Below are 26,878 nucleotides of genomic sequence, written 5' to 3'. Positions count from 1 at the left end.
ATTTGGTTTAATTCGGCATTGTGTTCAGCACAGACATTGTGGGCCGAAGGGCCTGTTCCTGTGCTGTACTGTTCTATGTCTCAGAGAGCTAACACTGCTCCCAACCAGATTGGTGCTGAAATTATGGTCACCTTTACTGAGATAGACTTTGAAATCATGTTTTCATTGTTTACTGAGAATCAGTGGGGTCCCTTTTAACAACCTTTGTCCTTAAAGTCAAGTCAAGAATATTTCTCTATTCATTACCTTCAGGGGAAGGGGTGGAAGCAGATACAACAGCAACGTTTAAGAGGCATTTAGACAAACACATGAACGGGCAGGGAATGGAGGGATACAGACACTGCGCAGGCAAATGTGAAGTTTAATTTGGCAACGTGGTCAGCACAGATATCGTGGGCCGAAGGGCCTGTTCCTCTGATGTTCCATGTTCAATGTTCACTCTCTCCTGCTTCCTTTTCTGATGTGCTGACAGTTAAACATCTCAAAAATCTATTGCAAGTGATTACAGTCATTGAGTCGTAGAGACAACGCAGAAACAGCTCCTCAAATCAGTGAGTCCGCACCGACCATCAGCCACCTATTTACACTAATCCTACACTAGTCCCATTTTTTATTCTCCCCACATCCCCCCCCATCTCCCCCCAGATTCTACCACTCACCTACACAATTTACAGCGGCCAATTAATCTACCAACTCGGACGTCTGTGGGATGTGGGAGGGAACCGGAGCACCCGGGGGAAACGGACAGTCACAGGGAGAACGTGCAAACTCCACACAGGCAGCACCGGAGGTCAGGATTGAACCCGGGTCTCTGGAGCTGTGAGGCAGTGGCTCTACCCGCTGCGCCACTGTGCCGCCCTCTTGTAATCCTGGACTGTGGATATCAGTGACAATGCCGACATTGTCCCAGACCTAAGGAGGCAGCTAAAAGTCAAACCGTTTGGTGGGTCTGGAGTCACATGGAGGCCAGATCGGGTAAGGACGTTAGATCCCCTTCCCTGAAAAACATTATGAGCCAGATGGGGTTTACAACAATCCAAAGGGGCTGTATTGGTGCTGCATGATTGTATGACCCCACATAACAGACTGGGTCAGCACAGCAGATCACATGATCACAGTCGGGTGAAAGACCAGCATTGTTATGAAGTATGTAACTGGGGCAGTGTATCCCCCTTCTGGCACAGCAGAAAAGGAGATGGAACAAACACACAACTGTACCTTAGTCTCTTTGAGGAATTATTTCATTTATTGCAAACCTATCAGTCTGCGTGGTATCAAAGAACAAACTTAGTCAGAAACATCTGGAAGTTTAAATGAAGTTGATTCAATGCCGTGATAGTTGGGACTGTCCCAGTGCTGGTTGCTTCCAAGGCAAAGGAGGATTCAGGGTCATTCTGCTGACCGGAAACTAGGTCCGTGGGGAGATTCACGGAGCGAGTCAGTGGCAGGGAAACAGGAGAGGCAGGGAGATGGGAATTTCGAGCTGACTCTGGGACACCTAGTGGGATTGGGGATATAGATACAAAGCTGGATAGAGAGAGAGAGAGAGCGAGAGAGAGCGAGAGAGAGTGAGAGAGCGTGAAAGAGAGGGAGAGAGAGAGAGTGAGGGGGAGAGAGAGTGAGAGAGGGAGAGAGCAAGAGGGAGAGAGAGAGCAAGAGAGAGAGTGAAAGGGAGAGAGAGAGCGGGGAGAGAGAGTGAGAGGAGAGAGAACGCGAGAGAGAGCAAGAGGGAGTGAGAGAGAGTGAAGGAGAGAGATTGAGAGAGACAGTGAGAGAAGGAGAGATAGAATGTGCGAGAGAGAGCAAGAGAGGGAGAGAGATTACACAAAGTAAAGTTGTATTCCCTGGACTCTAGATAAGGAGTGATTTGATTGTTTTAAGATGGTGAGAGGAACTGGTGGTTAGGTGCTGGATGGGGAGTGTAGGTCGAAGGAGCATCCTCGAACAATTGGAGTTCGGCCTCTCAGGAGTGGAATTGTAGGGTGGGAAAAAATTGGAACTCCCCACTGTAAACAGCAACTGTGCTTGGGCATTTGGTGTCCGTATGGAGTTAGGCACGGGTCAGCTAACATCTCCCTGCCTGATGCTCCCGAGAGAGATCAAACCATTTGATTTTCTGCACTCCCACTACCCTACGATTAGAGGGGGATTAGAGGGGGTTGTAGGGTTGTTGCCAGAGCTGTAGAACTTTAGTTCTGAGCAGAGATGGGCTCAGCTAACTTGTTCCCTTTGGAACAAAGAAGATTATGGGGGGATTTACCCGAGGTGTGTGATACTGGAGACCTGGACAAGATGAACAGGAAGGAGCTATTTCCTCTAGCAGAGCTTTCAGTAACCAGCAGATACAGTTAGCTCTGCTTCTCCCTCCACGGATGCTGCCTGACCTGCTGAGTGTATATTTCAGATTTCCAGCATCTGCAGCATTTTTAATTTTCAAGCACGATATAAGATTATTGGTGGAAGGTGTTAGAGAGAAGTTGAAGGATTTTTTAAAAAATACTCAGCAAGTGGTGGGGTGCCAAGTCACCCAGTCATTTAAAAGGTAGGAGCATTCTGAGGGCCACAGACCGGGACTAGAATTAATGGGCTGAATGGCCTCCCTCTGTGCCATAAATGTCTGTAACCCTTTGATTAACCCTCTCCCACTCCATTTGTTTCATTGTTGGGAGGTGGGTTCATTGGGTAAAGGATCCATCAGGAGATCACCCATTCGGACCCCATGTGGTGGTAACCCACCTCATTGGATTTTCAACTACAGGAGGCAGGATTCATCCTCCCCCGCTGAAGTGGGATTCTGTCCTTGGTAGCAGTTCCCTGGTAGTGTGTGGGGTTGGTGTGGGACCCCAGACACTGGTGAACTGAGGGAGCAGGAAATCAGCCTCCCTGACCCCAGGGTGCTTGAAGGGAAGCCCGGAGCTCCTGAAAGGTCCCGGGTTCAAACCAAGGAGGGGGACGGAGGGGGGAGGAAACTGCTCAAACCTTGATGTACAAATCTTGACAGCCTATCATACACACTTCATGGTTTCTGTCCGATAGCCAGCCTGGAAATACAATGGGCGGTTCAGAGAAGGAGTTCGGGGAGTTCGCTTCCGTAGCCCTCTGGATCTCACTGAAGGAAGCGAATGCTCATCTTGTGCTCCAGGTTAACATTCTCAAGGCTCTGCAACAGAGGGAGAAATAGAGAGACATCATTGGCTTTCGCCAGCCTTCATTGCACGAGCCTGAGGTCAAGTCAAATCAAGTCCATTGTCATGTGCACAAGTCCGGTGAGGCACAAGTACAGTGAAAAACTCACTTGCAGCATTGTCACAGGCATGTGGGTTCAGACAACACACAGAATATAAATTATACTTAAATTATGCAAGATATTGAAGAGGAAGACTGTGCAAAATGAGACATTAGTGCAAAAACACAATCAGAGACAAGTCCCCGGTAGTGCAAGAGGTGGTCCGTAGTGTTCCGTTGCTGAGGTAGGGTTAGGGTTGTGCAGGTTGGTTCAAGAACCTGTTGGTTGGAGGAAAGTAGCTGCTCCTGAACCTGGTGGTGTGGGACTTCAGGTTCGTGTACCTCCTGCACAATGGTAGCTGCGAGAAGAGGGCATGGCCCGGATGGTGGGGATCCTTGATGTCCCCTTCTTGAGGCAGCGTCTCCTGTAGATGCTGTGAACGGTGGGGAGCGCTGTGCCCGTGATGGACTGGGCTGTGTCCACTACTCTCTGCAGCCTCTTGCGTTCCTGTGTATTAGAATTGCCGTACCAGGCCGTGACGCAACCAGTCAGGATACCTTCTGCAGTGCATCTGTCGGAGTTTGTCAGAGTATTTGATGACATGCCAAGTCTCTTTAAGCTTCTAAGAAAGTAGAGGCTTTCTTTGTGTTTACATGCATGTGCTAGGTGCATCCGAGATGTTAACGCCCAGGAATTTGAAGCTGCTAGCGCTCCCTACCTCTGACCCACGTGGGCTTGTTGTTGTGACACCACTCAGCCAGATGTTCTACCTCACTCCTGTACACTGACTCATCACTGCCCGTGATTCTGCCAACAACAGTGGTGTCTCTGGCGAATTTGTAAGAGGTACTAGAACCACGAAGTTGTGAAGATTCAAAAGAAAGGAAGTCCTGCTGGACTCCTTACATGGACTGGCTGATGACTCGGTCCCACCAAAGTGGTTCACCTCTCTTCCCCCTTCAGGGATAATTAGGACCAAATTTTGGGGGATGATACCATCCCTTGAAGGAATAAATAAATAAAAACTGTACAGACTTAGATGTGACCATATTTGGAGTTCCATCGTCCCCACACCATTTTCTTGGGCTCAGTGCCATTGAGGTGAACCCTGGGATGAGTGCCTTGCTCTATCAGAGGAGATTGAGAAGGATTGGCTTACGTTCACTACTGATTGAAACAATGAGATGATTGTACAGGGACATCCGAGGGTAGGGGAAGGACCTACATGGTGGAGACGAGGTTTTTTTCCTAGTCTGAGAATCTCACAATGCAAGGTTGTCCATTTAAAATGGAGATAAAGGCATTAAAAAAAACAACTCAGTGTTTTTTCTGGGAATCTTTGGGATGGCTTACTCAGGAAGCCTGTGGATGATCAGTCGCTGAGTATATGTAAGTAGAGATCGATGTGGACTCTGAATGGGTGAGCTGGCTCAAGGTGTTCCAGCGGCTCCCACAGTGATGGGGTGGTTATCCCTGTACTGGGAGAAGTTGAGATTTCAATTGCATTGCATCTCAGCAGAACTGGCTGGTGTATAATGAACAACACCAAGATGAATAACACCAAGCTGCACCAAGTGATAGCATTGAATCCACACACTACAATGGTTTGTGGTACTCATGTTTGTCCCACATTACAAAGAACATTTTAACTTAACACTTTGGGAGTTGGCCTTTGGGGAACTGCTGGTGACTATGTAGTAATGCTCGGACAAATTATTGTGTCCTGTCACACGTACACAGAACGTAGAGGCTTGTGTTTTGTGATCCCTTTAGTTACTGGAATTAACTGCACTCTTCAGTGTTTTCTTCTCCTCAAACATTCATTAATGGGACAGGGTGGTTCATCATCTCATCTATACTCAAGGACATTGGGGACACGGGCCTAGAGAGCTGCCTGGGTACAAAATTAGAACCCAGCACAGATACAGCCAATCCCGAACCATGCTTGGCCTGGCCCTGACCTATCCTGAACAAGCCCAGCCTCGGCCAATCCCCAGCCAGCCGGGCACCCGACCCAGCCAATCCCGACTTGCACCTGGCCTGGCCCAGCCAATCCTGAACCAGCCCAGCCTCGGCCAATCCAAACCTAACGTGTCCAGTCAGGCCTGGGTTGGGTAAATGGGCTCAAAGTGGGACATGGTCCTTAGTCACTGGAGTGACCACTCTTCATGCACTGAGCTCCCACAGACTAGTGGAACAGTTGGAAAGGTGTCACGGTGAAGTCCAATCCCACCGGGAGTTGTTGGAGCACGATCAGCAGAGGGATTTGGACCATCTTCCACTCCAAGCCTCACCGACACAGGCCAAGTCCAGCACCCTCCCTCCCGCCCACACTGTGCCAACAGAAGGTCCCACACAGCCTGGAGCTCTGCTGTGGTCCTGAGCTCACACTGAGACCAGGAAACGGCGGTGGGGACAGGGTGTACCTTTCTGAACTCTTCGAAAGAGATGGCGCCATCACCATCCTGGTCAGCCTCCTGAATGGTCCGGTCAATGATGCTGTCCAGCTGGTCTTCTGTAACCTCTGCTTCCATCATCATGAACAGCACCTGAGGGGGAGGGAGAGACACTCGGCTTATATCTTGGCCCAGCAAACAAGTTCCTTATGTCACAGAAGGAGGCCATTTGGCCCGTTGAGTCTACACTGGGTCACAGAGCAATTCCATTCCCCACTAGTTTTCCCAGTTACCTACTCTCCTCACATTCCCATCCACTCCCCCCCCCTTTCGGCCCATCGAGACCAGACTAGCCTTGAGCACCAATTGATACCAACCCTGTTCTTATATTCTCCCCACATTCCCACCAACTCCCCCAAGATTCTACCACTCATCGACACATGGAACAGTACAGCACAGGAGCAGGCCCTTCAGCCCATACTGTCTGTGCACGCCTTGATGCCAATTTAAACTAATGCCATCTACTCACAGATGGTCTATATCCATCCATTCCCTGCCTATTTGTTTTGCTTCTCTAGATGTCTTCTAAATGTTGCAGTCGTATCTGCCTCCACCAGCTCCCCTGCCAGCCCATTCCAGGCACCCACCACCCTCTGTGTAAAAAAACTTGGCCCCGCACATCTCCTTTAAACTTTCCCCCTCTCACCTTAAAGCTATGACCTCTAGTATTCGATGTCTCCACCCTGGGAAAAAGACTCTCACTGTCTACTCTATCGACGTCTCTTCCATCGGGTCTCCCCTCAGCCTCTGCCGCTCCAGAGAAAACAACCCAAGTTTGTCCAACCTCTCCTTATCATTAATACTGTTGAATCCAGGCAACACCCTGGTAAATCTCTTCTTCACCCTTCCATAGCCTGCACATCCTTCCTGTAATGCAGTGACTGCACACAAATGTGGCCTAACCGAGGATTTATACAGCTGCAACGTGACTTCCTGACTTTTATACTCAATGCCCAATGAAGGCAAGTATGCCATACACCTTCTTTACCACCCTATCTACTTGTGTTACCACTTTCAGGGAGCTGTGCACTTGCACCCCAAGATAAGATATAAGATAAGATATTTATGTATTAGTCACATGTACATCGAAACACACAGTGAAATGCGTCTTTTTGTGTTACTGAGAATGTGCTGGGGGCAGCCCGCAAGTGTCGCCACTCTTCCTGTGCCAACATAGCATGCCCACAGCTCCTAACCTGCTCGTGTTTGGAATGTAGGAGGAAACTGGAGCACCCAGAGGAAACCCACGCAGTCACACGGGGAGAACGTACAAATTCCTTACAGACAGCATCGGGAATTGAACCCGGGTTGCTGGCGCTGTAATAGCGTTACACTAACCGCTACACTACTGTGCCGCTGCAGAGATCCCTCTGTACATGAATGCTTCTAAGGGCCCTGCCATTTACTGTATACCTTCCTCTTACATTTGACGACCCAAGGTGCAACACATTACACTTATCTGATTTAAACTCCATCTGCCAATTCTCTGCCCATATTTCCAAGTGGTCTACATCCTGCTGTATTCGTTGACAACCTTCCTCACTTCCTACAACTCCGCCAATTATTGTTTCATCTGCAAACTTACTAATCAGCCCATCTACATTTTTGTCTAAATCATTTATGTATACCGCAAACTCTAGGAGCATTTTACAGTGACCAATTAGCCCCCCAACCTGCATGTCTTTGGAATGGAGGAGGAAACCGGAGCACACAGAGGAAACCCACGCAGCCACAGGGAGAACGTGGCTCTATTACTGGACCAACAGCACAAGAGGTTCAAACTCCACAGACAACACCTGAGGTCAGGATTGAACCTGTGTCGCTGGAGCTGTGAGGCAGCCATTCTGTGATCAATGGGTCACTCAATTCGATGAAGAAGGGAATTTGGCTCTTTTATTGGTCCGACAACACAAGAGGTTCAAAGACCACCATTTTCCACTGGGTTCAATAAACTTTGAGCAAATTCTGCTTCAGCAGAATCCATTGGATTTGGTAAGAATTAAACTGGTTTATTAGGGACCTGGCTCTCCTTTCTGGTCCAATATCATTGACCCTGATTGTAACCCTCTGAAGTGACCACCCAACAGATTATTACTCAGATCTGCTACCACCTCCCTGGATTAATCTGGTTTAAAGGAATAAATACAATTACTTTCCACATCGGACTTCCCCTCCCTCACTGCTCTGACACCAGCGTTTAGCAGTTGTTACTCAATGGAATGAGTATCCGACATGACATGTCGGATAATGTTGGAAGCTCGTCTTTCCATCACCTCCGGGACCCAGGCTTTTGTGTGTTGCACTTCCCACAGAAAAGCAGAGGCACTTGTTCATCTGCGTGTTCTCTTTTAAAGGCAGGTCTAAGAACTTCCTATGACCTTTTATTCCAACACTAAAGCTTTTCCAGATGTGCTTTGGGAACCTCATTCCAGCTCCTACACTAGATTTCCATCATAAGCTGTTGTGAAGGAGAAGGAGCAGCTGTGAGAAGCTCCCCAGTCAGTGGGAGGGGTGAGGTTGGACGTTGGGCTAAAACTGAGAGAAGTCAATGTAACAATGCATCCTCTGCACAGAGTCGCAATAAACCAGGATGGTGCTGGATTGAACACAACGCATTGTCCAGTCTGTCATTGGGAAACAATCTATCCAATCTATCTCACACACACACACACACACACACACACACACACACACACACACACACACACACACACACACACACACAGAGGAATCTTTACTGGGATTGTTGGAATGGAATTCTTCTGATAACACAATGTACTCTGGGTGTTTACTCTGGTTTTGGATGTCACAACTTTCCCAGTCCCATGTTTACCTGGTAGAGTTCATCTCTCGAGATCTTCCCATCCTTGTCCTGGTCGTACAGTTCAAAAGCAACTGAAATGTGAAGGAGACAAGATCTCAGTTATGGGATATTAACCCCATCACTCAAAGAGTTCCACCTCTCCCCCTCCCTTACCTGGAGCAATCTGCCCATCGTCCAACAACCTCTCCCTCTCCCCCTCAGTCCACCAATCACCTCTGGCCCCTGTCTCACCACTCCCCCTCTCCTCTTTACACTGACCATCTGCCCTCCCTGCTCTCAGTCCTGATGCAGGGTTTCAACACGAAACGTCGACTGTCCTTCTCCTCCCACAGATGCTGCTCGACCTGCTGAGTTCCTCCAGCAGATTGTGTGTTGCTCCAGATTCCAACATCTGCCGTCTTTTGAATCTCTGCTCTGCAACATTGGCAATATTGAAACATAGAAAATAGGAGGGAGTGGCACATTCAGCCCTTCACTCCTGCTCTACCCTCAATTTGATCATGGCAGACCCTCCAAATTCAGCACCTGCTCCTGCTCTAACTCTGTTCCTCTCTCCACAGACGCTGCCTGATTTGCTGAGTGTTTCTCAGCACTTTGTTTTTATTTCAGATTTCCTTCATCTGCAGCATTTTAATGGCCATCTGCTCAATCTGCTCAATCTCTTCTCAAATGGAAGTCACCCTCCCCATCCCAAAGAATCAATCAAGTGCAGGAATTCCCTTGCTTCCTCAGGTAGGGAGAACAAACCTGTGCATGATATTCCAGATGTGTTCTCACAAAGGTCTAATGTATTTAGAACAAGATGTCTCTCTGCTCTTGTACTTAAATCCCACTAGGATAAAGTGCTAAGTAATATTTGCCTTCCTAACTGCCAGATGCATCTACATTTTAACTTTAAGTGATTTATGTACAAGGACATCCAGATCCCTCTTGAACATTAACACATTTCCATCTGTCACCAGGGCAGGCATGGTAGTGTAGCAGTTAGTGTAACACTATTACAGTGCCAGCAACCCAGGTTCAATTCCGGCTGCTGTCTGTAAGGAGTTTGAACATTCTCCCCGTGTCTGCGTGGGTTTTCTCCGGGTGCTCCGGTTTCCTCCCATATTCCAAAGACTTAAGGGTTAGGAAGTTGTGGGCATGCTATGTTGGCGCTGGGAGCGTGGCGACACTTGCGGGCTGCCCCCAGAACACTCTACGCCAAGGATGCATTTCTCTGTGTGTTTCAATGTACATGTGACTAATAAAGATAATAAAGAATAAGGATATCAGGAGTGAATGGAATTGGTTGAAGACTGCCTTCTGTGATGGTGGGGCTTTCAGGAGGAGGTTGGGATGGCTGAGTATGGCTGTGAGTGCTCCAGCCTCGCACTGGGCCACACTGTCACTGAGGAGTCACCTGAGGGTTTGGTCAATGCTGAAAATTAAAGGTTACATTGCAGAGTGGAAGACCACCGGTTATTAGAGGAATGGAAAAAGTAAGAGAGAGGCAAAATCACAGGGAAGGTCAGGTGTTGGGACACTGCCCAAGACTGCAAGAAGTTGCAGAGTTGTGAACACAGCCCAGTCTGTCACGTAACCAAACCTCTCCACCACTGGCTCCGTCGACACTTCCTGCTGCCTTGGGAAAGCAGCCAACATAATCAAAGGCTCCTCCCACCCCGGTTATTCTCACTTCTCCTGCTGGGCAGAAGATACAAAAGCCTGAAAGCACGCACCACCAGGCTCAAGGACAGCTTCGATCCCATCAGACTCTTGAACGGACCAAAAGATGAACCCTTGAACTCTTGATCTCCCAATTTACTTCGTCATAGCCTTGCACTTTATATTGCCTACCTGCTCTGCACTTTCTCCGTAACTGTAACAGTATATTCTGCATTCTGTTTGCTTTTCACTACCTCAGTAGAATTATGTATGGCGTGATTCGTCTGGATAGCACACAAAACACTGTATCTCGGTACCTGTGACAATAATAAACTGATACCAAAAGCCTCCGCTGCCACAATGTACAGGTCTTGGTGTAACACTGGCCAGGGCAATGCAACCCACTTGATTAGCATCTTATCCACCATTCACTCCCTACCCCACCGGTGCACTTGTGTGCACTCTATCTGCACTGCCATGGGTACAGCTCTCCCCATCGTTGAGGACCTCTACAAGGGGCGATGTCTCAGGAAGGCAACATCCTTCATCAGGGACCCCCCACCATCCGGGCCATGCCCTTTTTTTGATGCTGCCACTGGGCAGGAGGTACAGGAGCCTGAAGACCCCACACCTCAAGGTTCAACAACAGCTTCTTCCCCACTGCCATCAGGTTCCTGAACCCACCTGGAAAACCCTAATTCTACCTCGGACGGTATTTCCCTCAACTTTAACTAATGTCATTATGTTTATTTGTGGTTATTTTTGTTTATTTTGTTGTGTAAATTATGTATAATTTAAGTTTATGTAATTTATGTCTGTAATGCACTGTGCTGCTGCTGCAGAAAGCTAATTTTCATGACATTTATACCCTGGGTATGTGTGCCCATGACAATAAACTTGAACTTGAACGAGGAGATATTGTTTTGGCTACTCTGACTGCACCTCCTAACCCCAGGAAACCTACAGCCAAGGAGGACACTGGCAGCAGGGGAACACCACCACACACAGGTTCCTTTCCAAGTCACACACCACCCTGACTTAATAGAACACTACAGCGCAGTACAGGCCCTTCGGGCCACAATGTCGTGCCGACATTTTATCCTGCTCTAAGATCTATCTAACCCTTCCCTCCCACATAGCCCCCTATTTTTCCTTCATTCATGTGTCTATCTAAGAGTCTCTTAAATGTCCCTAATGTATCTGCCCCCACAACCTCTGCTGGCAGTGCGTTCCATGCACCCACCACTCTCTGTGTAAAAAACTTACCCCTGACATCCCCCTTATACCTTCCTCCAGTCACCTTAAAATTATGTCCCCTCGTGTTAGCCATTGTTGCCTTGGGGAAAAGTCTCTGATTGTCCACTCGATCTATGCCTCTTATCATCTTGTACACCTCTATCAAGCCACCTCCTTCTCTCCAAAGAGAAAAGCCCTAGCTTGCTCAACCTATCCTCATAAGACATGCTCTCCAATCCAGGCAACATCCTGGTAAATCTCCTCTGCATTCTCTCTAAAGCTTCCACATCCTTTCTATAATGAGCCAACCAGAACTGAACACAATAATGGTGATATACTGCCATCCTTGCATCATTGCTGGGTCTGAATCCTGGAACTCCCACCCCAACACTGCTGTGGCAACTCCTTCGCCAGAATGACTGCAACTCACCACCACCTTCCAAAGAAGACACAAGAGATTCTGCAGATGCTGGAATCTGGAGCAACACACAAAAAGTACTGGAGGAACTCAGCAGGTCAGGCAGCACCTGTGGAGGGAAATAAACAGTCGACGTTTTGGGTCGAGACCCTTCATCAGGACTGGAAAGGAAGAGGGCAGAAGCTGGAATAAGAAGGTGGGGGGGGGGGGGGAGGGGGAGGAGCGCACGCAGGCAGGTGAGAGGTGAGTCCAGGTGAGAGGGGGAAGGTAGGTTGGTGGGGGAGGGGGAGAAGATATAAGAAGCTGAGAGGTGATAGGTAGAAGAGGCAAAGGGCTGAAGAAGAAGGAATCTGGTAGGAGAGGGCAGTGGACCATGGAATAAAGGAGGAGATGGGCAGGTCATCAAGGTGGGGGAAGGGAGCCACAGGAATAAGGGAAGCCCACCTTCTCAAAGGCAGTTAAGGAGGGGCAAAAGATAGTGGTGACATCAAAATTCAGTGCAGGAATTAACTAAACAGCTGAGCTGCTACAAAGTGATTTTGTAACTTGCAGACCAGTCTTTCTACACCCTTCAGAAAGGGTAAGTTGGTGAATGATCGTGGCGGGTGGGGGGGGGGGGGGGGAGGTGGCATTGGGGGAGGTCAGTGGACCAAACCACAGCTGATCTTTTGTGGGGGGGGGGGGGGGGGGGCGGTGTTAAGTTGACGGTCAAAGGTTAATCCGGGGTCACACCACAGGAGAAGGTGCGGGGTTGTCCCAGAGGTGCGGTGGGACACGTTACTCGCCAAACTCACACCGCAGCTTGTTGTCTCGGCTGTTGATTGGTTCTGGGGCCTGGGGATCCTGCGACCTGAGCTTTCCTATGGGTCGGAAGCAAGCCAGGATGCGGACAAACGAACGGAAGTCCAAAGTGTCTTTACTGGGAAGAGAAAATGGAGGCAGGTGAGTTAGGTACAGCAGCTGAGAAGGTCCTACATAGCCACTCTCTCAAAGAGCTCCCTAGTTACTGCCAAACAACGCAAACAGGCCCCTGTTTACACTCCACACACCAACATTTTCCCCCTAAGTCCTCTAAGTCATTCCTTTAAAGGATTTATTCCATTCCCTCTTGAAAGGAATCAGTGAATTTGCCCCAACCAGCCTTTCAGGTGTTGTAATGCAGACATAACTCAGTAGAGTGCAGAGGAAATTTGCCGGGATTTTGCCTGGACTTTAGTTCTAAGGAGAGATTGTATGGGCTGGGTTTGTTATCCTTGGAGCTGAGGAGGATGAAGAGTGGTCTGATAGGTTTAGAAAGTTATGAGAGGCACAGATATTAAGAGTCCTTTCCCCCATGGTAGGTTGTCAAAAACAAGAGGACACAGGTTTAAGGTGAGATGGGGGAAGGTTTAGAGGGACCAGAGGGGAAAGTTTTTCTCACAGGGAGTGGATAATATCTGCCAGAGGAAATGGCGCAGGCAGAAACTCTTACTGTATATAAGAGGCATCCAGACAGGCACTTGAATAGCCAAGGCATAGAAGGCTAAGTGGCAGCACAGTGGGCAGAGCCGCTGCCTCACAGCACCAGCGACCCAGGTTCAATCCCGACCTCCAGTGCTGTCTGTGTGGAGTGTGCACATTCTCCCTGTGACTGTGTGGGTTTCACAAGATCACAAGATCACAAGACAAGGGAGCAGAAGCAGGCCATTCGGCCCATCGAGTCTGCTCCAAGGAAAAGGGAAAAAGAAATGGGGTGGGAAAAAAAAGAAGAAAAGAAAAGAAAAAGAAAAAAAGAAAAAAAACCTATTCTAATCCCATTTTCCAGCCTTATCCCCATATCCCTTGATACCCTGACTATTTAGATATCTGTCTATCTCCTCCTTGAATACCCCCACTGATCTGGCCTCCACTGCTGTGCGTGGCAAGGAGTTCCACAATTTCACCACCCTCTGGGTAAAGAAATTTCTCCTCATCTCTGTCTTGTTTCCCCCTGCTGCTTTGGTTTCCTCTCCACATGCCAAAGGTGGGTGAGTTGGTGGGTTAATTGGCCGCTGTCATTTGCTCCTAGTGTGTAGGTGAGGGGTAGAATCTTGGGGGGTGGGGGATTTGATGGGAACGTGGGGAGTTTAGTGTAAAATGAGTGATTGATGGTCAGTGTGGACTCAATGGGCCGAAGAGCCTGTTTCTGAACTGTAGGACTCTAGGACTCTAGGAGCAGGTGGGCCGACACCTATAGAATTCAGTGGAACGAGAGGCGATCTTATTGAAAGGTATAAGATTCCGAGGGGGATTGACAGGGTGGTGTTTGAGAGGATACGTTCCCCCATGGGGAATCTAGATCCAGGGGCGCAGGTTCAGGATCAGTGGTCACCCAATTACTATGGATGCGAGGTGGAATTTCTTCTGTAAGAAAATTGTGGAAGTTTGGAATTCTTTATCCCAGAGCGCTGGGGAAGCTGTCTTACTGGATATTTAAGGTGAGGTGGTCTGTCGTTAGGGGAGTCAAGGATAACGGGGAACAGGCAGCCAAACAGAGCTGTGGCCAGGATCAGATCAACTGACTGGCAAGGCAAGTTTTGAAGGGCTGAATGTCCTCCTCATTCTCCCCTATTTCTTATGTAGTTCTGCATAAAATCTCCTCCTCTTCCCTCTGGTTCCTTTGCCTATTGCCTTATACTGATACTGACCCTCTTCCAATGCAAATATCCATCCAACCCATTCAACTTCTCCTTACTCTCCTCTGCACTAACAACAACTCTTTAGTCTTGCTGCTTAACCGGATTCCCTCGTCTCTGTGGTTGGTTGGGCTAACAGTGGACTGTGGCACTAGGGGCTGCTGACTGGACCTTCCCAATGGATCAGAAGCACACCATGATCCCAATAAACGATCGGAAATTGTTCCTCTGAATCTCCCCTCCTCCCTCAAGCCTCTTCATGCTCCCCACTTTGCGGCGCCGGGAATCAGGCTCAGTGTACGTGCCCTTCCCCGCAAGTCCCAACATTGGTCACTCACCCGTCAGGAAAGAAGGCATTGATGATTCGTTCCCCCAGCGGATTCACCGCGAGCGCTCCGATACGCTGGAAGTCGGCCCGGCTGGAAAACAGAACCACCGGGATGTGTGTTTGTACGGCGCCTTATCGCAGCTCGCGGGAAAGGACAGACAAGAGACACGCCATTCATTGTGCCAAAGTGCAGTGACTGTCGCTGCGTATTGGGTCGCTGGGGTTGCTTTGCACTCACGGAACGCGGCAGTGAACTGGTGTTTGGACTCAGAATGTTGCCCAGGGCACAGAAAGATCCCCAATCCATTAAAAAAGAGGGCTTTGGAATCTTTGATATTGGTCTAACCCATACAGATGCCACCCTGATCTAACATCTGAACCATTGGACAACTCTTCTGCCAGTGCAGCACTCCCTCAGCATTGCCCCCTAAAGTGTCAAGTTTATTGTCATGTGCACAAGTGCGGTGAGGTCCAGGTACAATGAAAAACTTGCTTGCAGCAGCATCACAGGCACGCAGGTACAGACAACACACAGAATATAAATTATACAAGACAGTGAAGGGAGAGAAAAAAAACGACTGTGCAAAAACAAGACCTTAGTGCAAAAGAAAAGGCACAATCAGAGACAAGTGCAAGAGGTGGTCTGTAGTGTTCCGTTGCTGAGGTGGGGTTAGGGTTGTGGAGATCAGTTCAAGAATCCGATGGTTGTAGGAAAGAAGCTGTTCCTGAACCTGGTGGCGCGGGACTTCAGGCTTCGATACATCCTACCTTTACTCAGCAGCAGCTCCACTGAGGGTGCAGCATTCCCTTGGCAACAACCCACCTTGGCAGCATTCCCTTGGCAACAACCCACCTTGGCACCATTCCCAATAGTGCATCACTCCCTCAGCACTCCTCCTTCTACTCGGCCCCCTCTAAAATGCAGCATTCCCTCGACACCAGCACCTTCTAAAAACGCAGCGCTCCCTCAGCGCGTCCCCTCAGTGGTGCAGCTGTTAGATCTGCCGCCCCAAGGCTCCAGCCACCTGGGTTCACCGCTGACCTCCAGTGCTGCTGTCTGTGAAGTCAGCCCGTCCTCCGCGTGGCTTTCCCCCGGGTGCTCCAGTTTCCTCCCACGTCCCAAAGACGTGCAGGTTGGTGGATTAATTGCTCACTGCAAAAATTGCCCCTAGTGTGTGAGTGGGGGGGGGGGTAGAATCTGCGGGGAGTTGATGGGAATGTGGGGAGAATAAAATGGGTTGGGGTAGGCTTAGAGGGTGTAAAAAAATGGGGTGCTTGATGGTTAGCATGGACTCGATGGGCCAAAGGGGCTGTTTCCATACTGTTTCTCTCTATTACTGCGCATGAAAACATAGAAAACAGGAGCAGGAGGAGGCCATTTGGCCCTTTGAGCCTGTTCTGACATTCAATACGATCATGGCTGATCATTCACGTTCAATACCCTGATCCAGCTCTCTCCCCCTTTCTCATTTCCTTTAGCCTCAAGAGCATCAATTTCTTCTTGAATATATTTAATGATTTGGTTTAGTACTGCGTTCCCTGGCACCAGTCCTTCTCCACTGTCCTTTTAACAGTGCAGAGTTCCCTCTGCATTGCTCGTTCGAACACTGCAGTGCTCCCTTGGCACCGCCACCTTTAGCACTGCAACGTCAAAGTGTTCGGAGCACACAGCCCTTGGGGAGACACCACGAGAAAGAGCAAAGAGCCCTTCAGAATACTGGCACAAAGACAAGAGTTAGATACTGGTTCAGCCCCCTCTCTTCACCCCAATCTCTGCTGTGAATGGACTTTTAATCTCAGAATCTGATTGGCACACTGCATAGGTGAGAGAGCTGGTCTCTCTTCTGCACTCCCCTGTACTTTTAAGGGCCTCACTCTCACTGGGAGGTGAGATTCTCTCTACAATTAAAGCAGCAAAAGCTGGAAACACTCAGCAGGTCAGGCAGCACCTGTGGAGAGAGAAACAGTGAACTATTCGGGTCCGCGAACATTGATCAGAACTGGGAAAGAGAGAAAAACAAGTCAGTTTTCAGTAGAATCAAAACCAGGTTTATTTCACTGATTTATGCCATGAAATTTGTTGTTTTGTGGCTGCAGTGCAGCGCAAAGAGATAAAAATTACTTTGAGTTACAAAAATAAATAAATAGTGCAAAAGAGGAATAATAAGGCCGTGTTCATGGGTTCACGGACCGTTCAGAGATCCTATGGCGGAGGGGAAGAAGCTGTTTCTGAAACACTGAGTGTTCAGTAGGGGAGAAGATAGGGGAGGAACGAGTAGAACAAAGGGAATATATCTGATTGGGTGAGACCAAATTACAAGGTGGCAGATAAAATCAGATTATACTTCTTCATGCAAACTTTCATCGATCTCTGGTCTGGAGGGCTACTTTGGCATAAGTCTTGGCTAATGCCACCACAGGTGTTCACTGTGTCTGTAAAGTAGAAGGTGTGCCTAGAAGTTAACTGGCAGATCTTGAGGAGGCTCACATGGAACATAAAACACCGATGTGCATCATTAGGGCTGAATGGCCTGTTTTTGTGCTGTAAACTACTGAATTCTACGATCCCCAACACAAGGAGAATTCCTTGGGCCCCTGGCTAGTGTGGTTACCTGGGACTAGTTCCTTAATCCTCTGTATTGTAGACTGAGATTCTGTTGACTAAATGGTTTGTTGTAAGTGGCAGTGTTTGGGTTATTGAGATTCCTTCATAGGCTGGACCTACAGAGAAAAAAACATATCTGGTATCTTGGGAGTCACTGTTCAGTGAGGACAGACGTTGATAGCACAATTCAACATCGTCTCCATTGCCCTAGTACAGCCATTGGCTGTCTGAAGAAAGGAGGGTTCAAAGACTAGGATGCAGACCCTTTGTCAAGCTCATGGTCTACATAGCACTGTGGGACTGGTCTCCTGCACGCTTCAGTGAAACAGGGCATTTTAAAGGCAGGAGAAATACCAACAGGCTTCCAAATTCCTCCCGATTAATTGGCAGGACAGAACCGATACAAGTATTGTCTTCCAATTCCTGCACCAAGTGCCAGTGTCCACGCCTCCCAGTGAAATTTATTTTCTTTCTTGTAACAATGGACTCTGTCCTCCACAGGCAAGACTATTTACATTTATCTTGTATAAAGCACAAAGGCTGCACATTGAAGACAAGCCCATGATCAATAAACCTTTTTATTGAATGACGCAGATCTCTCCTCCAACATCCTGGCTGCCGAACAGAGGGAGCACAGGAGCTCCTCTAGTGGTTCAGCTGGTTACTGCAGCGCCAAACAAGGTCCCGAGCTCCAGTCTATCTAAATTGGTCTATCTAAACTGGGTTGAGAATGGTGGTAGGGGTAGGACTTTGGAGAAAAAAGTGCCCCAGCTCACTATTGGGGGAAGCAAAATTTTAGGGATGGGTTAAATTTGCAGTCTAACTGCTGAGCCAGTGATTACTTCATAGGAGAAACCCCATGCTTGTGCACAAACATGTTATAATAGCCTGCACCTCTCCCATGGTTCAACACGTTCTAAGGCTGATGGTTGAGAACAGAAGCCATTTGGCTGTAGGGGTCGTACTCTCCCAGTGAATCATCAGCTTAACAACACATGACAAGGGACGGTTACCCACATGCAGGATTTCGACCTGAAACATCGACAATTCCTTTCCCCCCCCAGATGCTGCTCGACCCGTTGGGTTCCTCCAGCAGGTTGCTTGTTGCTCCAGATTCCAGCATCTGCAGTCTCTGGTGTTACCCAGATGTCCTTTGTTATTTAGCCCAGGTGAGTCTTCCCCTTGAAGTGATGTGTCCTAAACTAAATGGACTGTCACTGTGCAACTGGGTGAGCCGTCACCTGGTGATCTGCCCCTAGAGGGGACAGTCAGTCTGGGTCAAGTCGTCTCCAGCCCAGGGCCCCCACATTTGACCGATTCACCAACAATGCCCTGGCCTAAGTGACTATCCTTCAACGCTTGGAAATTAAAGTGGGCAAACAGGCCATTTGGCCCATCTGGTCTCTGATGCCCATCCTGCAAATGATTAGCAAGACTAAATCTTCAGCCTCAGTGAAACTCGGCAAAATTTGATTATTTAAAAAAAATCTTCAATAGATAAAATCAATATTTATTTTTCAGCATTAATTTTGATTTTAGTGATTTAAATTTAGTAAGCGGTGTGGGGGCAGACAACTTATTGATAACAGTTTACCATTGCCAAAAATATGAGAAGTATTTTTGCATCATTGAAGTCTCTGACCTGCTTTAATCAGTGCACTCACACATGGGTAGGGGAGTGTGGTGGTTAAGTTACCACACTGGACCAGACCTTTGGACTTGAAGACACAAATTCAAATCCCTACAGGGTAGCTGGAGAATTTAAATTCAAATAATTAAATAAATCCGGAATTTTTAAAAACCCAGCGATCGGTTACCATGGAAGTACCGGACTGCTGGAAGAATCCATCTGGTTGACTGAAATAAAGCAGCAAATTCTGGAAGCACTCAGCACCTGTGGAAAAGAAACAGCTTGTGTTTTGGGTCTGGAACCCTTCGTCAGAACTGGTTGTGATGAACCTGAAGCGTTAATTGTTTCTCCTTCCACAGAGGCTGCCTGACCCACTGAGTCTTTCCAGGATATTTTTTAAGATAAGATTTCTTTATTAGTCACATGTACATCGAAACACACAGTGAAATCTAGGCTCTTTCCACCTAGATTAGGAGAGATAAGTACGAGAGGACATGGCTTTAGGGTGAAAGGGGAAAGGTTTAGGGGGAACATTAGAGGGAACTTCTTCACTCAAAGAGTGGTGGGAGTGTGGAATGGGCTGCCATCTGATGTGGTAAATGCGGGCTCGCTCTTAACTTTTAAGAGTAAATTGGATAGATACATGGACGAGAGAGGTCTGGAGGGGTACGGGCTGGGGGCAGGTAAATGGGACTAGCAAAATAATGTTTTGGCACAGACTAGAAGGGCCGAATGGCCTGTTTTTTGTGCTGTAGTTTTCTATGGTTCTATGGTTCTATGAAATGCATCTTTTGCATGGAGTGTTCTGGGGGCAGCCCACAAGTGTCGCCACCCTTCTGGCACCAACATAGCATGCCCACAACTTTCTAACCTGTACGTCTTTGGAATGTGGGAGGAAACCGGAGCACCCGGAGGAAACCCACGCAGACACGGGGAGAACATACAAACTCCTTATGGACAGCGGCCAGAATTCAACCCGGGTCGCTGGCGCTGTAGTAGCGTCACGCCAACCGCTACACTACCGTGCCTTCTGATTTCCAGCACCTGCAGTTGCCCCGATTTCCATCTAGTTTACTAACGCCTTCTGTGGATGGACCCCGCCTGGCCTGAATGTGGCCACAGAACCGCCACCATGGTGGACCTTAGTGGACACTTAACTGCCTCCTCAGCTCAGGGGCAAACAGGGATGGATAATTCATGCTGGCAATGTTGTTCATACCTCATGAACAAGTAAATAAAAGAATGTGAAACTGTCGACCAACTGCTCCAGCTGATGTCTCTTTCAGCTTTGCACAACTGGGAGGAGCTCCCTGCCTATTAAGCTGTTGTAAAGGGATCATCAGCTTCTCCCAGCTCAGTTGATAATTGATTTCTGCCACCAGTTGCTATGATTCCACAAGTCTTTAGTGGTGTCTCATGTCAAAGGTCCGCAGGGTGGGGTGTGCCAGGTACCGAAGGACTTTGTCCTGTCTTCTGAGTTTCTGAACCTTATTTCCTAACAACATAGAAGGGGGTCTGACACATTAACTGTTTCTCTCTCCACAGACGCTGCCTGACCTGCTGAATGTTTTCAGCACTCTGTTTTTGTTTCAGATTTCCAGCGTCTGCTGTTTTGTTTGGTTTTCATTCAGAAAGGTCTTCTTCTTACATCCCCTCTCATCCTTCCACGAAGGAATTAAAATCCCTGCCCTCTGACTACTTGAGCTCTCAGCTAGAGAACATCACTCCTCCCTGTTAACCCTGCCTGAATAGATAAAACATTTCTTCAGTCCTTTGTACCAAAGCTGCTGCTTGTGGTCTTAAACCCATTGGAAACATGTGACATATGGCAGAGGAAACTGGTTTATAATCACACCTCTCACAGCCTCAGGCCCAAACCATCAACTGTACAGCCAATAACATTGAGTAGGAAATCTAGTATAGCCCCCTCAGGGTTACTAACGCTGGACTATTGGACGCACATATATGTACAAAGGAGCCCCAGCAATCAGGGGCTGGATGGAGCTGAGCAGAGCTGGGAGCGCTGAGCGGACTCACTCACTCACTCACGGAGTCAGCGAGGCCGGCTGGCGGCCACTCTTCCCGCACCGGCTCGCTCTCCTGTCACCGTTCTTTCTGTGACCGTCTTCCCCACACACTGTGCTTATTCATTTCAAACCTACGAAATATTCGGGTTACGAACAGTTCTCAGGAACGAACCCTTTTACAACCCAGGGACTGCCTGGTTATTTGGCCAATTGGTATTGGTATTGGTTTATTATTGTCACTTGTACCGAGGTACAGTGAAAAATTTGTCTTGCATTCCGTTGGTACAGATCAACTCATTACACAGTGCATTGAGGTAGTACAGGGTAAAAACAATAACAGAATGCAGAGTAAAGTGTCACAGCTACAGGGAAGTGCATTGCAGGTATACAATAAGGTGCAAGGTCATAACCAGGTAGATTGTGAGGTCAAGAATCCATCTCATCGCATAAGGGAACCGTTCACAGTGGGATAAAAGCTGTCCTTGAGCCTGGTGGTATGTGCCCTCGGGCTCCTAATGGGAGAAGGGAGAATGACCCAGGTGGGTAGGGTCTTTGATTATGCTGCCTGCTTCACCAAGGCAGCGAGAGTCCATGGGAGGCGAGGCTGGTCCATGTTGGGTCCTTCCCCAACAGCAATCCCACCTTATTCCCCTGTTCTCCTGCAACTTACTCTCCCGCCCAAGTGCCCATCAACTCCTCTTTGAATGTTTTTGCCAGTAACCTACACTGGATGTATTTAGAGCCACCAGCATGCCCTTGGGATGTGGGAGGAAACCGGAGCACCCGGTGGAAACCCACGTGGTCACAGGGAGAACATGCAAACTCCACACAGACAGCTCCGGAGGTTGGGATTGAACCTGGAATGCTGGGGCTGTGAGGCAGCAGCTCTACCAGCTGCACCACTGCGTTGGTCTGTTGGCTGAATGGCCAGTTTCTGTGCAAGGAAGGGAAGCTGAGTGGATGACTTGGACCAAGTAAATTCAGCCAGAGCCCCCGGTTGTGGAACGTGTTGCCTCTTGGTCCCTGGAGCTGTTTGGTGTCCATAAGATATAGGAGCAGAATTAGGCCATTCAGCCCATTGAGTCTGCTCCACCATTCAATCATGGCTAATTTTTTCAACCCCATTATCCCACCTTCTCCCTGTAACCCTTAACCCCCTCACCAATCAAGAACCTATCAATCTCTGCCTTAAATACACCCAATGACTTGGCCTCCACAGCCCTCTGTGGCAATGAATTCCACAGATTCACCACCTTCTGGCTGGAGAAATTCCTACTCATCTCAGTTCTAAAGGGACTTCCCTTTATTCTGAGGCTGTGTCCTTGGATCCGAGACTCTCCCACTGATGGAGACATCCTCTCCATGTCCACTGTATCCAGGCCTTCAGTATCCGATAGGTTTCAATGAGATCCCCCCCAATCCTTCTGAACTCCATCGAGTCCAGGCCAGAGACATCAACGGCTCCTCATACGTTAAGCCTTCATTCCTGGATAGAATTAAACAACACCTTGATAAGGTGTCCAGATAAGAACATTAGAAGCAAGAGCAGACCATTCAGCCCAAGCCTTCCCCACCATTCAATAAGAATATGACTGATCTTTGACCTCAGCACCATTTCCCTGCACTAACCCTTGATATCAATGCAGGTGTAAAGTCTGGTCTTGTTTCAAACCTCGAGGCCCTTCACAGCCACAGGTTTCTTTCTGTCAGTCAGAGTCCCAGGACATTATCACTAATTGCCCTTGAAACCTTGCTGGGCCATTTCAGAGGGGAGTTAAGAATGTTGCCAGGACTTGAGGGACTAAGTTATGGAGAGAGGTTGAGCAGGTTGGGACTGTTTTCACTGGAGAGTGATGAGTGATCTTATAGAGGTATATAAAATCATGAGGGGTACAGGTAGGGTGAATGCAAACAGCATTTTCCCCAGGGTTGGGGAATCAAAAACTAGAGGGTTATAGAACATAGAACATTACAGCACAGTACAGGCCCTTTGGCCCACAATGTCGTGCCGACATTTTATTCTGCTCTAAGATCTATCTAACCCTTCCCTCCCACATAGCCCTCCATTTCTCTATCATTCATGTGTCTATCTAAGAGTCTCTTAAATGTCCTTAATAGGTTCAAGGTGAGAGGGGATAGATTAAATAGGAACCTGAGGGGCAACTTTTTCACCCAGGGTGTGGAATGAGCTGCCAGAGGAAGTGGTTGAGGCAGGTACATTAACAACATTTAAAAGGTACTTGGACAGGTGCATGGATTGGAAAGGTTTAGAGGGATATGGGCAAATGGGACTAACTTAGATGGGAATCTTGGTTGGCACGGACCAGTTGGGCCGAAGGTCCTGCTTCTGTGCTGTATGAACTCCATTGTGGCCGGATTGGATAAAGAACATTGGATTTCGTTTTCCGACGGATATTTGCGCACCAGATAGGTTTTTATGACAATCCATTATGACACTAGATTTTATTTCAAGGTGTTATTTAATTCTTTGAATTTAAATTCCCAGCTGGTATGTAGGATTTGAACTCCTTTCTCTGGATCTGTGGTCCAATCCTTTGGCACTAGCCCAGTAATTGTGCCACTGCGCCACCTGTGCTTAGTCCAATAAAAGCTTCCTAAGCCTTGGGTGAAGCAGCAGTGCCTCCTTCAGGTGTGGATGACGTGCTGCCAGCAGATTCAGTGTCCACACTTGGTGTCCACTCCACTCAGCTTACCTCAACGTCCCTCTGTTGCTCTGGTCCAACCCTTCAAACCGATCGTAGAGACGGCAGATGTGGGACTTGGAAACTAAAGAGAGAAGGTAGTCAGTGTGGGCCTGTTAATCAGCAAGCTGAACTTGTTACAGTTAAAAAACAATACCCCAGCCTCTCAGAGTCTTCCAAAGAAACCACTGATCACTTTAGATCCAGCAGAATACACAGACGTGCTGCACACTTCCATGGATCAGGTTACTTACCATCACTGGCCCCAATGGGCCAATGGCGTGGAACCCCCTCTCCTTCTGCCTGAATCTGTGGTTTATCACCTGATCACAAAAATCCCTGTTTCCCTCCTGCCACTGAACATTCCAGCTTCCCATTTTGCTGTTCCAACCACTCCTCATTTACCTCCTTGGAGCTCACTTTCTGTCGAGCTTCCAGAACTTCGGGAAGTCCCAAGGAACATCAGCCTTTGAAGAACCATCACTGTTGTAATGCAGAAAACTCGCCAGTTGGTTTGCGTGGAGTGGGAAGCCACAAATGGTAAGGCAGTAAAATGAAGATAATCTTATTTTAAACTGTAAGTCTTGTTGGTTGAGGGGTTAATGTCGCAGGGATTTTTGTACCCCAAGACTTCTTATGTTCAGCTGAGAGGACATCTCATTGAAAGATAGCACTAACTATGCTGTACCTTTGGACTAGACCTGGTCCTCAAGTTCCCAGGGTGTGGTTTACATGTAAAACCCCTAACTCAGAAGCAAGAGGCATTAAGCTGTGGTTCTCACAGCAGTGTGTGGGAACACAGTGGAGCAGCTAGTAGAGCTACTGCCTCATAGTGCCAGAGATCTGAGTTCGATCATGACCTCAGGCACTGTCTGTGTGGAGTTTGCACGTTCTCCCTGTGACGGCGTGGGTTTCCCCCACATCCCAAAGGTTGCTGTAAATTGCCCTGAGAGTAGGTGGGTGGTGGAATGGTGGTGGAGTTGATGGGAATGCAGGGGAATAAAATGGAATGAGTGTAAATGGGTGGTTTATGTTAGTGCAAACACGATGGGCTGAAGGGCCTCTGTGCTGTATGAGTGTATGATCGCTACAGCAGGGAGCACACCATGCTAAACAGCCCGAGCAATTCATCCTGTGAGGATAACTGACCAATGTTGCTTGATTACACCAATTATTTTCTCCTTTACTCCACAACCCAAATGCCAGGACGTACTCCCACACACAGCCAACTCCTCGTCCTTCATTGCAACTCCAGTGCAAATCCTTCACCAGCTCACTCTCCCCTTCAAGCCTGTAGATTGTGACTTCAAGTCCCATCCAGAGACTTGAGCAGGTAATGCAGACTGGTGCTGAGTATAGCACCCATTATCACCGTCCCTGTCTGATCTCCCACAAGCGAAAGACTTTGTCACACTAATCTGAAGAGTAGCAGAGTTAATTCCAGAGTCCCTAAGCAAATTTATCTCTCAAATATTACTGTAAAAGGGATTATCTGGTCACCATCACAGCCTTTTTTTCCCTGGGATCTTTCTGTGCACATTTTGGCTGCCACTGTACAATATCACAATGGTTCAATGGCTGTGAAGTAGCGTTAGACATCCTAAAAGATGCTGCCAAAATTCTTTCAGCACAATCCCACATCCTGATCATTGTGGTTTCCATGCCATTGGAATCAGTTGGTTGATTTGTGAAGTACCGTGTGCTTTTTGTAGTGCAACATCACGTTAAACAAATACATGCGTAGGCGTCTTCGCTCTGTGGGCTACTTCTGATCAACAGAACGAAGACCATCATCCTTGACCTCAGGGGATAGCCATGACGACGGCATCCTGACACCAACTCTCTCCCCAAAACCTGGACCTCCCTCCTTCCCGAGCCCTCTGCTTTCGCACACCGTTCACCCTCAAACCTGCCAAGCCCAACTTTCAGAGACACCAATTTCTACCTCGGAAGAAAACCCCCCTAAATTAAAAGAAAGCAACAAGTGAGTGACATTGGCAAGCAGCTCGAGCTTGCTTAGAATTACTTCTCCAAGAAAATTCAACTCCGAGTTACTCTGCTTGAGCAAGTGTTGGAACTGTATGCATTCCCCTTTAAGCCCACACAGCACACAAGACAAGATCCCACCCACAGTTACAGCTGGAATACCTCAAACATTTTGTCTTCACTCACAGCCTGTCTCTTCCATGATTTCCGGAAGGTTCTCAATCTTGGAGAGGTGCGATGAATACAGTCCCATTATTTCCACCTGCTTCTCTGCCCCGTCCCAACTTCGCAGTCACTCTGCAGTTTGGACCCCACTTCACTCCACATGATCTGTACTGCCCTTATGATTGACACCTCCCGCACCAATGGCAGGGCGGCTCAGAGAGTCAGCGGGGGGGGGGTGGGGGGAGGAAGCGAGACCAACAGCTGATAGACAGTTTCCAGCTCTGACAATCTTGACTATTGTTCCTTGACCTGGAGAAATTTCAGCCCCTCTCTGAACAACGAACACATTCAGAGCTCGTTACGTGCTTTTTAATTCAAGTGCTTGTTGGAGGCAGACACTGTCAAGCAGCAGTTAATTCGGGGGCTGCCACATGAAGAGAAAGCGAAGCTCTCCTTCACAAACTGTTTTCCTTTACCCTTCAGTTTCAGCCTTGGATCTGTTGCTAATGCTCGTTGCTCTGAGCCAGAGGTTCTGGGTTCAGGTCCCACTCCAGGGACTGAGTGCAAAGTTGAAGCTGTTCTCAAATCCCACCAATGTTTCACCCCACTCCCTGTGACTACAATTTCTTCCTGTTCTACAACCTTCCCTTTGAAAATTCCACCTTCTTCAATGATCTATTGCTTCACCACTTCTCTGGGCAACTGAGATCCAAAACTCCGGAATCCCCTCTGTCTTTATGAAACTCCTTTATTGAATCTCAAAGTCAGAAGTCAAAGTCAAAGTCGAGTTTATTGTCATCTGCACAAGTACATGTATTCACAGGTGCAATGAAAAACTTACTTGCAGCAGCATCACAGGCACATAGCATCAGATAAGCAGCATTCACAAGATAAACATAAATTAAACATCGGAAAATGTTGTGAGGAGCTAATGGAAAGGCTTTAACATGGGGAAACACACACAGGAGGCTTGTGGC

At 48.1% G+C, this 26,878-nt stretch overlaps 1 protein-coding gene across 1 annotated transcript; it reads right to left on the bottom strand.

The window, feature by feature from the left end:
• Positions 1-204: 204 nt before the first annotated feature.
• Positions 205-26,077, bottom strand: chp2 (calcineurin-like EF-hand protein 2). Its single transcript, XM_052044425.1, has 7 exons — positions 25,923-26,077; positions 23,763-23,835; positions 14,797-14,877; positions 12,599-12,723; positions 8,516-8,577; positions 5,653-5,775; positions 205-3,160 (listed from the first exon to the last, which is right to left on the bottom strand). The coding sequence occupies exons 1-7, from the start codon at positions 25,987-25,989 to the stop codon at positions 3,107-3,109; spliced, it is 585 nt and encodes a 194-aa protein (XP_051900385.1). The 5' UTR covers positions 25,990-26,077; the 3' UTR covers positions 205-3,106.
• Between the last annotated feature and the right edge of the window lie 801 nt (positions 26,078-26,878).

Source organism: Pristis pectinata, chromosome 35, assembly GCF_009764475.1.
Source record: "Pristis pectinata isolate sPriPec2 chromosome 35, sPriPec2.1.pri, whole genome shotgun sequence".
Taxonomy (NCBI): Eukaryota; Metazoa; Chordata; class Chondrichthyes; order Rhinopristiformes; family Pristidae; genus Pristis; species Pristis pectinata.
The sequence above is the reverse complement of the archived record's forward strand: the minus strand, read 5'-3'. Positions and strand labels throughout refer to the sequence as shown.